This window comes from Gracilinanus agilis, chromosome 2 (genome assembly GCF_016433145.1).
Source record: "Gracilinanus agilis isolate LMUSP501 chromosome 2, AgileGrace, whole genome shotgun sequence".
NCBI lineage: Eukaryota > Metazoa > Chordata > Mammalia > Didelphimorphia > Didelphidae > Gracilinanus > Gracilinanus agilis.
Window position 1 is genome coordinate 181,488,683 of NC_058131.1, and position 12,895 is coordinate 181,501,577.

Below are 12,895 nucleotides of genomic sequence, written 5' to 3' on the forward strand. Positions count from 1 at the left end.
TATTGTTAATATATTAAACATAGATTAGTATACTATATTCAACATTTTCAATATATGCTTCACATACATGGTTATGTATATGAAATACATTGTTGATGTATTTATGGAATGTGATATGTTAATGTATTTAACATGTTAATATACTATGAAACACTTATTAATATAGACTTCATAGATGGGATTATATATGAAACATGTATTATCATAATATGTTAAGCATATATTAATATATGTTTAATATAAACAATCATATATTAAATATAAGTTGATATAAGCTCATATATCAATATATTTAATATATACAATCATGTATTAAATATATTGATATATAGTCATATATCAACATATTAAATATAATGAAAACTTTTGTATGTACTTTAGATTTTCTTACAGTACATATTAAGATTTCATGGTAGTAACTAAACTAAAAATGGGTCCCCTTCTGAATTTCCCTCTGCTCTCTTCTGTATATTTTTTAATGTTTGCTTACATTCCTTTCTTTATTTTCTCTTTTTTTTGCATCTCCATAATTACATAGGAATTCTCACCTTTCCTAACCCCAATAAAAACTGTCCATTATAATGAATATATGTGGCCAAGCAAAACAAATGAACTCATTGGAAATATAGGTCTCATGCTTTACCTCTAGTCTTTGGAAATGTAGATTTTATTCCCTACTCTGGTTCATCTCTTCTCTGTCAATGACTTGGAAGTAGGCTTCATCAGTCTTCTGAAGCCATTAATGGCCACTTCAAGGATGAGAGTTCTGAAGTCTTTCAAAGTTATTTTCCTTTACATAATTATTCTCATAGTTCTGCTACTTCTTTATCTGTTCATATAGACCTCCAATTTGTTAAAAATGGTCTTATTTTTCATTTCTGATGGCACTATAATATTTTATCAGAGGCACATATATAGAACAGTAGGGCAACTAAGTGCCACTGTGGATAGAATGCTGAACCTGGATTGAAGAAGACTCATCTTCCTGAGTTCAAATCTGCCTCAGACACTTACTAGCTATATGATCCTGGGCAACTTATTTGACCCTGTTTGCTTCAGATTTCTTCATCTATAAAATGAGCTGGAGAAGGAAATGGCAATCCATTCCAATATCTCTACCAAGAAAACCCCAAATAAGGCCACAAATAGATACAACTGAAAAATGATATTTTCTTTTTATATATATATTTGGAAAATATTTATCATATGGGGTAGCTCTCAGAGAGTGAGAGGAAAGAAAGCCAGGGGAAATATATTCAGTGATATAAAAACACCCCAAAAAATCACTAAAAAAAATTTAAGTGCTGTTATAAATAATTTTGCACATGTGACTTTCTTATTCAAACAGCCAAAATGGCTTCCTATTGCATCTCAGATAAATTATAAACTCCTCTGTTTAATTTTTAAAGCCCTGTATAACTTCATCTCAATCTATTTTTTGTTTTATTGCTCCAATACTGTCCTCCAGTCAAATTGTCCTTCGCTCTGTCCCTCACACAGGACACTTTTACTCTTATCAATTTGCCTTTGCTTTGTCCATCTCCCGTGCCTGGAATGTACTCCCTCCTTGCTCCCATCTCAGACTCCTCTCTCCTTTTAAGACAATTCAAGTACCACCTTTTGCATGAAACTTTCGCTGGTCCCCCCACCCATCCAATTACTGATGTCCTTCCTCTAATTATGCTGCACTTAAGTTAATTTTGTAGAATTATATTTATTCACTTCATATTTATGCTGCATACATATACATGTATTGTGTTTTCTTTCCCAATATGAATGGAATCTCCTTGTGAGCAGAGTTGTTTCATTCTTTATTTTTTTATTTCCCAGCCTAGCTTAGTGCTTAACACATAGTAATCATTTAATGAAAAATAAATTAATAGTCATTGATTGACTAATTGCAGAGTATATCTAATAATAGTATCTGTAGGTCAAAGAGTTTGCAAAATTTCGTACCTTCCAGAGCCCAGTTCCATAGTGTTCTCTGAAATGTCTGGACAGTTCATGACTCTACCACCAGGGCTCTGGAATACTTGTATTTTCACACACACACACACACACACACACACACACACACACACACACACACAAACTCCTCCATTGACTGCCATTTTCCTCTTCCATCATTTTTGTACCCCAAATCATTCTCCCAGGATCTCCTCTCTTTTTCCTCTCTATCATCTCACTTGGAGTCCCACGAGTTCCAATGAGTTCAGTTCTTACATCTATGCATCTCTGTCCAATCCATAGTCTCTTCTAAACTCCATCATAACTTACCCTATTTTTCTTCCTCAGTCAAAGGCCTTACCACATACTTTACTGATAATAACTGAAGGCAGTATAAAGTTTGGGTTTTAAAAAATAAATTCAAGTTATCTGAATAAATTTTGATATACCTGAATAACTTCAGGCACATCGTCATTTACTTGTGGGCATAAAATACAAGAGTTGCACTTAGACATAGAAATGGTTGGAATTGACAACAGAGATGTAAATACTAATTTACTTCACATACTCCATAAAGCACAGATGTCCCTTGCCCTATTCCTCCCCTTTGTCTCACACAGAAATATTGCTTTACTTCCTTAATAAACACCAGAAAATTCACATTGCATTACTTTTCTGCAGGAAGAAGAAGATGATGGATTACCTAAGAAAAAATGGCCAACAGTAGATGCCTCTTATTATGGTGGTCGAGGGGTTGGAGGCATTAAGAGGATGGAGGTATGTATAAAATTTTTTACACATTTTTTACAACTTGTCATCCCTGTATGACAAGTTGACTTTTCCAGGAAAGTCCATAACAGTGTCTTAGTAAACAACAGACCTAGAATGACAGGAAATGAGAACTTTAAGGTTCTCAAAAGCCATCTACTGCCTCCCACTCAGTACAAAAAAAGTCCCTATGATACTTGTGCAGCTGTGTAGAAAGCAGATTATTGTACTTTATTTAAGGACAAATATGGTCACAAAACATTAAAAAAAAAAAACAACAAGATCATCCAAAGTTTGAGGGAAAGTGACCTGCACATTGATTAGGCTGACAATTTTAATTTGCCTTCCCAGAGAAGTACTAGAATATGCATTGGTTTTGGAAGTAGAGGACCTGGGTTTAAATATTAATGTTCACTTGGTTAAATCATTTAATCTCTATGGGCCTCAGTTTTTTTTCTAAAAGGACTAAAGGATCTTTATGACTCCTTCCTGGGACAGCAAGATGGCACAGTGGTTAAATAGTGTGTAACAGGACCTGGAGTCAGAAAGACTTATCTTTGTGAATTCATATCTGTCTTCAGACAATTATTGGCTCTGTGGCCCTGTGCAAGTCATTTGACTCTTTTTGCCTTATTTTCCTGATCTGTAAAATGAACTAGAGAAGGAAATACCAAACCACTCCAGTATCTTTGCCAAAAAAGTCCCAAATGGGGCCACAAACATTCGAACATGATTGAAATGACCAAATAATAACATGACCCCTACATAGCTCTAATCCCTATGATCTATAAACTCTATTTTCACTAAATTTTCTAAAGCAATACAAAAGCTTACAAAAGATATGTCTATAAATTCTCAGGACAAGAGTCCGTTCTTTTATAATGCAGGATATTCCAGGTATAATAAAAAAGAGCACCAGAAGTCAGGATAGCAAAGTGCATTTAATGTTAGATCTGCCTACAAAGTAGCTATGTGGCCTCAAACAAATCATTTAGCCTCTCTGGGCCTATTTCTTTATCTCCAAAACTAGCAAGACTGTCTCTGAGGTCTCTTGGAGTCCTAAGTAGTTGATGCTTAGAGTTATGACATTATTTGATTAAATCAAAGTATAAGATAGTTACTGATGACATACTAGTAGGTCATAATGGTAGAAGCAACATGATAGATCATTTGACCCAACTCTCCCAGAGATGGAAAATGATTTGCCCAAAATCACACATCTGGCAAAAAAACAGAGCCAGGATTTAAACCCTGGACCCCTACCATGTAATATGATTTGGTAAATGGGGCAAAAGATGAAATAGCAAAAATAACCACAAGCTACCCTTGTTTGAAAGGTTGTGATACAGAAAACCTAGTTTATGTAAAAACTAGCCTGGGTACAGTAATTTCTGCACAATTTATTACCTTGAGAGTTACATTGGCCATCATCAGGTAATTGGCCCCAGTACAAAGGTACATGGTCAGGCACTCCCTACCCAGACCTTTTGCCATGAAAAAGGAGATCTGGCAGCCTTGCTTCTCTTTATGGGTTTCTACTAGGGACCCGATATCAGTTTCCACAGTTGGATTGCTCATATTCATACTTACAAGGTGATGACCAGTGAGGAAGGAACCGCGGAAAAGAACAGTTTTATCATTCTGCTCCCCCCACTATGACCAATTGCAAATCTCTCATCTTTCCATATTCCACACTCCTGTGTTCTCCTGTTCTCTTTCTTCTCCTGGCTCCCAAAGCCAAAAGGACTGTCAGAATTAGGGGATACAAAGCATGAGCACAATCAGGAATACATAGCAACTGATTTCTAGAGTAGGGAGATGGCAGGTGGAGCTAAGGACCTTTAAACGTGTACCAACCTCCTTTCCTTCACTGAGACTTTCTTTAAGTAAGGAGATCATAAGAAAGCAAGACTAGTCCAAAGTGCTGGGCTAGTGTCCTAAAAATGTCCTTTTTTGGCAGAGCTGATTGTGTTGGCCATAATGCTGAGCAAAAGAGTCAGGTGTCTGAGCAGCAGAGAATGAAATTCTAGAGTCTCGACAAACACGAGTGAATTGCCTGCTATGTGTCAGGTAACACGTCAGGCAGTAGATTATAAGTACAGAAGCAAAACTGGTTCATTTGGAGCAACAAAGTAAGTTTGCTTCCTTTTCTATGTATAATAGCCTTCAAGTGAACGAAGAGGGTGGTCGCATCCCTCTCTAAGTCTTCCCACTGTATTAAATAGCTCTAGTTCCTTCCACTTAACACTGGATATTTGTAATAATTATTATTTATTGCAGTAGTCACCATAAACATAATCACTGGTTATCATATTTATAACAAACATTTTTTATTATTAACATTCATTATTCATGTAAGGTAGAAAATATTACTAGGGGAAGCCGTGCTTAGGACATTTCTCCTGTTACTTTAGAGCAGGGGTCGGCAACCCTTTTGGCCGTGAGAGCCATAAATGCCACATTTTTTAAAATGTAATTTCGTGAGAGCCGTACAGTACTCACAGTGCGCACTCCTGTAACAGTGTCTGAAAAAAAATTGACTCTATGGCTCCTGCAGAAAGAGCCAGATATGGCCCTCAAAAGAGCCAGATATGGCTCGAGAGCCATATATTGCCGACCCCTGCTCTAGACAGTCTAGTTCATAGACTCACTTTCCCTGGAGGTTTGGGTTAGTGTTCCCTTCTCTAGCATATATACCTAGTACTACAAGCTTTTTGAGGCCTTAAACATAGTAAAAGGACTGAGAATTGATTATAAGTTCTTATAAGTCTATAATGCAGTTAAGGCAAGTAGAACTGCTGACTCTACCCAAATAAGCCCAGATAATAACAATTCTGTACTGAAAGACGTTTTTTTCCCTCCTGCTCTCTCATAGTAATCTCTATCTATAGATGTCTTACAACTATGGATTTATATTGTATTTTCCATAGAAGTGGGGTTATTGTATGGAAAACACCTAATACCAGTATAATTTTATATTATAGGCAGCTAGGTGGCACAATGGATAGAGCACAAGGCTTAGAATTAAGAAGACTCATCTTTGGGAGTTCAAACCTGGCCTCAGACAATTACTAACTGTGTGACCCTGGGAAAGTCACTTAACCCTGCTTGCCTCACTTTCCTCATCTATAAAATGGACAAGTAAATGGCAAATTGTTCCAGTATCTTTGCCAAGGAAACTCCAAAATGGGGACATGAAGAGTAGGACATGACTGAATCGAAACAAATTATTTTCCCTATTTTGCTGATGAGGAAATAGAAGTAAAGAAATAAAATGACTTGCTCTTCATCATCCAGGCAGTAAGAGGCAATAAAAAAGATAGGAGTTTGTCCTAGACCTGACTAATTCTAGGACTCTTTACGTGAGGAGTAGAAAGACATGCTGTCCCTCATCAGCTGGGCCAGCTCCTTTATCCTCAAAGCAAATGGCTACTAAAGGTAATGCTTATCTATTTCTTGTTCTTTCTTAAGGTTCGGTGGGGAGAAAAGGGATCCACAGAAGAAGGAGCCAAGCTAGAGAAAGCCAAGAATGCTCGGGTCAAGATGCCAGAACAGGAGTATGAATTCCCTGAGCCTCAAAATCTCAACAACAATATACGCAGAACCTCTTCTTCTCGGAAGTGGTATTCTCCAATAAAGGTACTATTTCAGTTACCATACAATATAGAAATATAAGAACTTCTAAAGTGGTTTCCTCAGCCCCAGGGTTCTGTCTGTTATGGATATATTTGGAGTATTTTGTGGAGAAGTTGCCTTCTATGAATCAACTGAATATGATTTAAAAATTGTCTCAAATAGCCCTTCTTAGCCTCATGTAGTTCCTGGTCAGTCAATAAATATTTGTAATAACTATTGTTACAATATTCAAAAACATGTAATTATTAGTTAGAATACTTGTAACAAACATTTATTCTTATTATTAACACTGGTTATTCATATAATGTAGGTAACATTCATAGAGGAAGCAGTGTTTACATAATAGTAAGAGTCTCATGTTACTCTGTCTCAATCTGACCATTTCCAGTCCTAGTCACTGTTACCTAGTAGAGATAGAAAGGACCTTAGAGGCCACCTAGCTCACTACCACCCCCTCATTTTCCACATGAGGAAAATGAGTCATGTAGAGAAGAAAGTGAATCACTCAAGGTCATATTGTTATTAAGTAGCAGAATCTAGAATCTCGGACTCTAGATCACATTCTCTTTCTAACAAACCATCATTAGGTTTTATTCTGGGCACTGTCTTTTAGAAGGGACATAGATAAGACAGAGCACATTCACAGGCAGGCTCCCAGAATGCTAAGGAAATTTGAAATCCGTGAGTAGAAGGAACTAGAGATATTTAATACAATGAGAACACCTAGAGAAGGATGCAATTACTCTCTTCATTCATTTGAAGGCTATTAGACACAGAAAAGGAAGCTAATTTATTATGTTGTTCCAAATGAACCAGTTTTACTTCTGATCTTATCATCTAATGCCTAGCATGTTACCTGACACATAGTAGGCAATTCACAAATGTTTGTTGATTGATTGAGAAGAGATGAGGTAGAAGCAACAGGTATGAATAATGTTTTCTAGGAGTTTGGCTGAGAACGAGAGAGATAAAGGCTAGTAACTTGAGGATATGGGAGGAGCTGACTCTCTGATGGTTCCCAGGAAGATTGGAATTCTGACAATTATACCAATCAGTTATTCTCTGAACTGCCCCCAAATATGACTTTCTGGGGTTTGGAGTAACAGAGAAGAAATCTCAAAATATCATCTTCCTTTATTGTACCAAGTTGATTATAGAGAATAAAGTTTGATACACAAAACATAACTCTTCCCAAGTTAGAGTAGTATTATGGAACCTCCCTCACTTTACCCAATCCTTGGCATTTTTCAGTTTAATTTCTTTACTTAACATCTGGCATGTCTTTTCTGTGGAAGGAAGGCAGAGGGCATGCAGTGTAGTTTGTGCACACATTCCTGAAGATGTCAAGATAAGTTACTAACATAAAAATGGAAGTTTTATCCTGTCCATCATAAAAGTAAAAGAAACACGAGTTTCAGAATCAAAGGACCTTAGTTTGAATATTAGCTTTGCTCTCTACTGCCTGTGTGATCATGAGTAAGCCACTTAATTTCTCTGGGTCTTAATTTCCAAAAATGAGGGATTTGGACTAGATGATATCAAAGGTCTCTTCCAGTTCTTAAACCCCATGCCAACGACATATTCCCTCTCTTCCTTACCTACTTAGATTTCCTAGCTTCATTCAGGGCCCACTTCATGTTCCATCTCCTACTGAAAACATTGCCTTATCTCCTTAGTTGTTAGCACATGCTCCTTTCTCATTAAATCCGCTTGTACTTTCTTATTTGTTTCCATGTAATTTATGCCCCTGGTAAAATGTAAAGTCTTTGAGGATAAGGAGTGGGGTTTTTTATCTCTTTTTATCTCTCTCCAGTATTTAGGATAATTCTTTGCTTCTAGTAAGTGTTCAATATCCTCTCTACATTGATATAATCACCATTTCAGACCAAAAATAAAATGAAATTCAAGATGCAGCAGGATAGAGTGGAAAGAATGCTAAACTTGGAGGAAGGCCATTGGTATATGAATTCTAGCTCTGAAATTTACTAGTTATATAACCACAAGCAATTCATTTAACCTCTTTGAACCTCAGTCTTCCCATCTATAAAATGGAGATAATTACTACCCTGCCTACCTATAGATTTGTTATGATGAAAATATTGTATAATCCTTCAAGTATAACAGAAATGTGAGCAGAAATTGTGGTCTAAAAGATTAAGGGCAAGTTTCATAGAAGTCAAGATATGGACAAATGTGTTTTTTTTAATTTATAATATTCTTATTCCTCCTCAAAAGCTTTGATCAGTTTGTAGGTATTCAAGTTATTGGAATTTGGGGCATGTAGTCTAGATGTACGTTTTTCCTATTTACTATATTGTCTATCACATAAATGTTAGTTTTTAATTGGGAACAGGCATTTTAGGAAATCTCTACAAGATTCCTAGTAAAGCAATAGACTAAAGTGTTATGAAATTTAGAATAAATAATATGTCCAGTAGTAACCAATGCTGCAGAGAAATTAAAGAGGAAAAAGACTAACCAAAGTTAGCCCAGAGCATGACACGAAAGTTACCTAAGCATTCAGAGCTAGAAGAGACCTCATATATCATCCCATCTTATGCCTAGCAGAACAGGGACCATCTTTATGATATTCCCAACAATAAGTCATTGAACCTTAATATGAAAACCACCATTCATAGGGGAATTGTTGCCTTATGAAGGAGTCCATTCTATTTTTAGATAGCCTAATTGTCAGACCGTTTTCTCTTATATCAAACTGAAATAAAACAATTGTTATTGCTAGCATCTATACAGTACATTAAAGTTTTCTTGTGCTTACCAGATATTAATTCATTTTATCTTCACAAGAACCCTTGGAGGGTAGATGATATTATGATCCACATTTAATAGAAGAGTTTAGACAGAGAGAGGTTAAGTGACTTGCCCAGGGTCACACAGATAATAAGTGGCTGAAAGTAGATTTGCACTCAGGTCTTCCTGACTCCAAGTCCAGCACGGTATCCACTGTCCACCTAAGCTGCCTTTCTGCTACTTCCACCCATAGCTTCTACTTCTACCATCTTGAACCAAACAGAACAAGTTCAATATCTCTGCCACAGGATAACTCTTTAAATAAATGAAATCAGTTTTCTTAGGCTAAATCTTCACATTCCCTTCTACTGTTTCTCATGTTACCCACTTGGAGCTCTTTCACACATTTGCCTCTGGATGTGCTCCAATTAATCAATGGCTTTCTTATAATGTGGAATCTAGAATAGAGTACAACGCCAATGATGAGACCCAACCGGGATAGAGTACAAAGGGAAGACTCTTTCCTTGCTCTTGACATTGTGCTGCGACTCCTCATTCAGCCTGAGCTCACACGTCAGGATGCTGACTCATTTTGAGCTTACAGTCTGCTGCTAAAACCTCAACGACTTCTACATATGAAATAGCTATCCCTCCCATGTCTTAGGCTGATTTTTTTTAACTCATGTACAGAACTTTACTAACATTTATCCCCATTCAATTGCTTTCCATTAGACTCAGCCCATGGTTCTAGCTTCTTGAGATTACATTGGAGTCTATTACTTTTATCCTATGTGTCAGCTCTCTTTCTCTTTCACACTGATGTCATCCACAGATTTGAAAAGCTTGCTACCTCCTCCTTCATCCACACCATTGATTAAAATGTCGAACAAAAACAAGGTAAAGGACTTTAGAGAAATTTCCTTGCGATCACTGCAGGAAACATTCTGAGATGGAAATATGGAATAGGAAATATTGATATAATGGAGCTCAGAAGAGAAAGCAAGGTCGGATAGATTGAGCAAGGAGTCATATGCATTGAGATCATAATCAAATCCATGGGAGCTTGTTATGAAAAGAAAATGTTAAAAAAGAAAAAAGGAGGGGGGCCAAGAGAAAGCCCTGAGGTACAACTAGTCACATGGGGTGGCACATGGATGGTGATTCAACTGAAATGACTACAAAGTGGCTGAACAAATAAATGGACAACTGTGAGATAATATGTCACAAAAACCTAAAGAAGATATAGTATCATGGAGGAAGAGGCTAATAGTGCCAAATATTGCAGAGGGACCAGTGAGGTTAAAGACTAAGAAAAGGCCACTGTAGGTGGCAGGTATGTGGCTCAGTGGATAGAAAGCAAGGCTTAGAGAGGGGAAGGACCTGGTTCAAATCTGGCCTCAGACACTTCCTAGCCCTGTGACCTGGGCAAGTCACTTTATCTCCTTTGCCTAGCCCTTGCCACTCTTCTGCCCTGGATCCAATATATAATATTAGAATCCTAAAACAGAAGATGATTTTTTTAAAGAAAAGAAAAGGGAAGGCCATGGAATGTGACAGTGAAGAGATTATTGGTATGTTTGGAAAAGATTAGTTTCCACTGAATGTTGAAGTCAAAGGCAGATCACAAGGTGAACACAGCAATAAGTAGAGACAGTTTTGTTTTGTTTTCCCCCTGGAAGCTTGAGTATAAAATGGAAAAGAGGCATAGTATGGAAGCTTGAGGAGATGGTAGAATTAAACAAAAGTTTTCTAGTTGGAAGAAATAAGGGCATGTTTTTAAGCAGTAGGAAAGAGCCAATTGATAAATAAAGACTTAAAATTATGAAGCAGAGGAAGAAATGTTCCCAGAGGAGACACAAAAGGATCAAGAGAACAAGAAGAGAGACTTACTTTGACCAAATGGGCTACCACATCTTCCAGTACTGTAGCAAAATAGATGTAGATGGTGGAAAAGTAAAGTCACCTCCATTGAGGTGATAAAGAGTAGGAGCTTGTGATGGATGACCTCAATTTTTCAAAGTATGAGGCACAGTTCTCCCCAATAATGCAAGTCTCAGGTTCTTTATGCTTTCTATCCCTCAGCAGATGGTCTTCATGACTTGCTGCAACCAAAAAGAAAAAAGCTCTCATATGGTAGCCAACATTCTGCTGCTAAGTTTCTCACTCTGCACTAAACAAGGCAGGTCTTCTGTAGGTGGCATTGGATTCTTAAAGACTATTTTTATGTGTTCCGGGCATCAAGCTGGAAAGATTTCTAGTACATCCTGACCACAGATCATATATCTCTGAACTGAAAATAATTTATAATTGATACATAAAATTCCAAAAATCTAGACTTACCTAGTTTCAGGAAATATATTTCAAAAGAAATATAAGCAGGGGTCACTGGATGGCAAAGTGGAGAGAGCATGGGCTTTGAAGTCAGAAAGTCTCATCTTCCAAAGTTCAAATCTGGCCTCAGACACTTCCTACCCATGTGACCTTGGGCAAGTCACTTAACTCTGTTTGCCTCAGTTCCTTGTATGTAAAATGAGCTCCAGGTGGAAATGGTGAAACATTCCAGTATCTTTGCCAAGAAACCCCCCCAACTGGGGTCACAGAGAGTCAGAATGACTGAATGAGAACAAGAAAAGAAGTGGCACAAGAAATTTCACTGTAAAAAGGCAGGCTCCATTATGTTTCATCCATACCTTGGGAGTCCATAATGAAATTGGCCTTTTACTGCCTCTTTTTCTACTCTAATTTTAAAGGATTTAAGGCACTGAACACTGATTCCTTTAACTCGCTTACCATTCCAATCTCCTTTGTAGTGGTTTATTTTTTTTTAATTGCATGACCAGGAAGTTTTCCCCTGATGTTTGGCTTGAATTTCCCTTTGCTCAGCTTCTCCTCAACCCCACTTCATTTATAGCACGCCATGTCTCTGATTAAAATAAGGCAGCTCTTTCTCTCTAGGTTCAGAGCAATACCCAAGTATATGGTCATCCAGTAGATTAAAACCAGGAGAGTGCTGAAGTTAATCAAATCAGTTTGTGATGCCCCCTCTCCCCCAACTAAGGGTACAAATGGCATATGAGTGAAAAAAAAAGTGAATTTGCTACCAAGATGGATAGACTATTTACTAGAGGCAGCACTAAGCCCGGCCAGTGCCTGATTTTCTACACTGATTCTGTAAATTATCTTATCTGATTTTACCTCCACTATACTATTTATGTACCTGCCACTAAGACATTAACTACATTGTCAGGGTCTTGTACAGAAAGAGCTACACTAACTGTACCACATTAAGATGACATTGAATCCACCAAAGAAATTGAAATGCTGGCAGATGGGGCTGCTAATGTTCAACACATTTTCTCCCCTCTCCAACAACTTATTAGTACAGTGCCAACTCATAAAAAATAAGGATCCGCATTCTTTCAAATGTTCAGCAACTTCATAACTTTGTGCTCTAATTTTGTACATTCAAGGGGAAAAGCTAGTCAGAACAATTGACCATATATCATAGCATATTAAATTCAGATTTTTAATCAAGAGCTATAGGCCAAAGCCCTGCTCCTGCCTCTTCTCCTTAAAATGTCAGCCTAATTCCACTTCCCACCAGGAAAGATCGACAAACTGAAAGTAAGGAAAACACAGCTGTGGCCTGCAGAGACACAAAGCACCAATACAGTGAGCCAATGTGTAACAAATGATAACTGGAGAAGCTTTTTTGTTTGCAGTCTTGCTATAGTTTAATGGGAAAAGGAATGAACCCGGAGTCAGGAAAAACTTGGCTCCCGTTCTGGTTCTA

The 12,895-nt window shown here is 37.3% G+C and overlaps 1 protein-coding gene across 1 annotated transcript in view; it reads left to right on the plus strand.

Moving 5' to 3' along the window:
• Positions 1–12,895, plus strand: part of ANTXR1 (ANTXR cell adhesion molecule 1) — a 331,895-nt gene that overhangs the window by 225,145 nt on the left and 93,855 nt on the right. The window contains exons 15-16 of the mRNA XM_044660903.1: positions 2,629–2,724; positions 6,187–6,354. Of these exons, the coding sequence (XP_044516838.1) occupies positions 2,629–2,724; positions 6,187–6,354 (264 nt within the window). The remainder of the gene's footprint in view (positions 1–2,628; positions 2,725–6,186; positions 6,355–12,895) is intronic.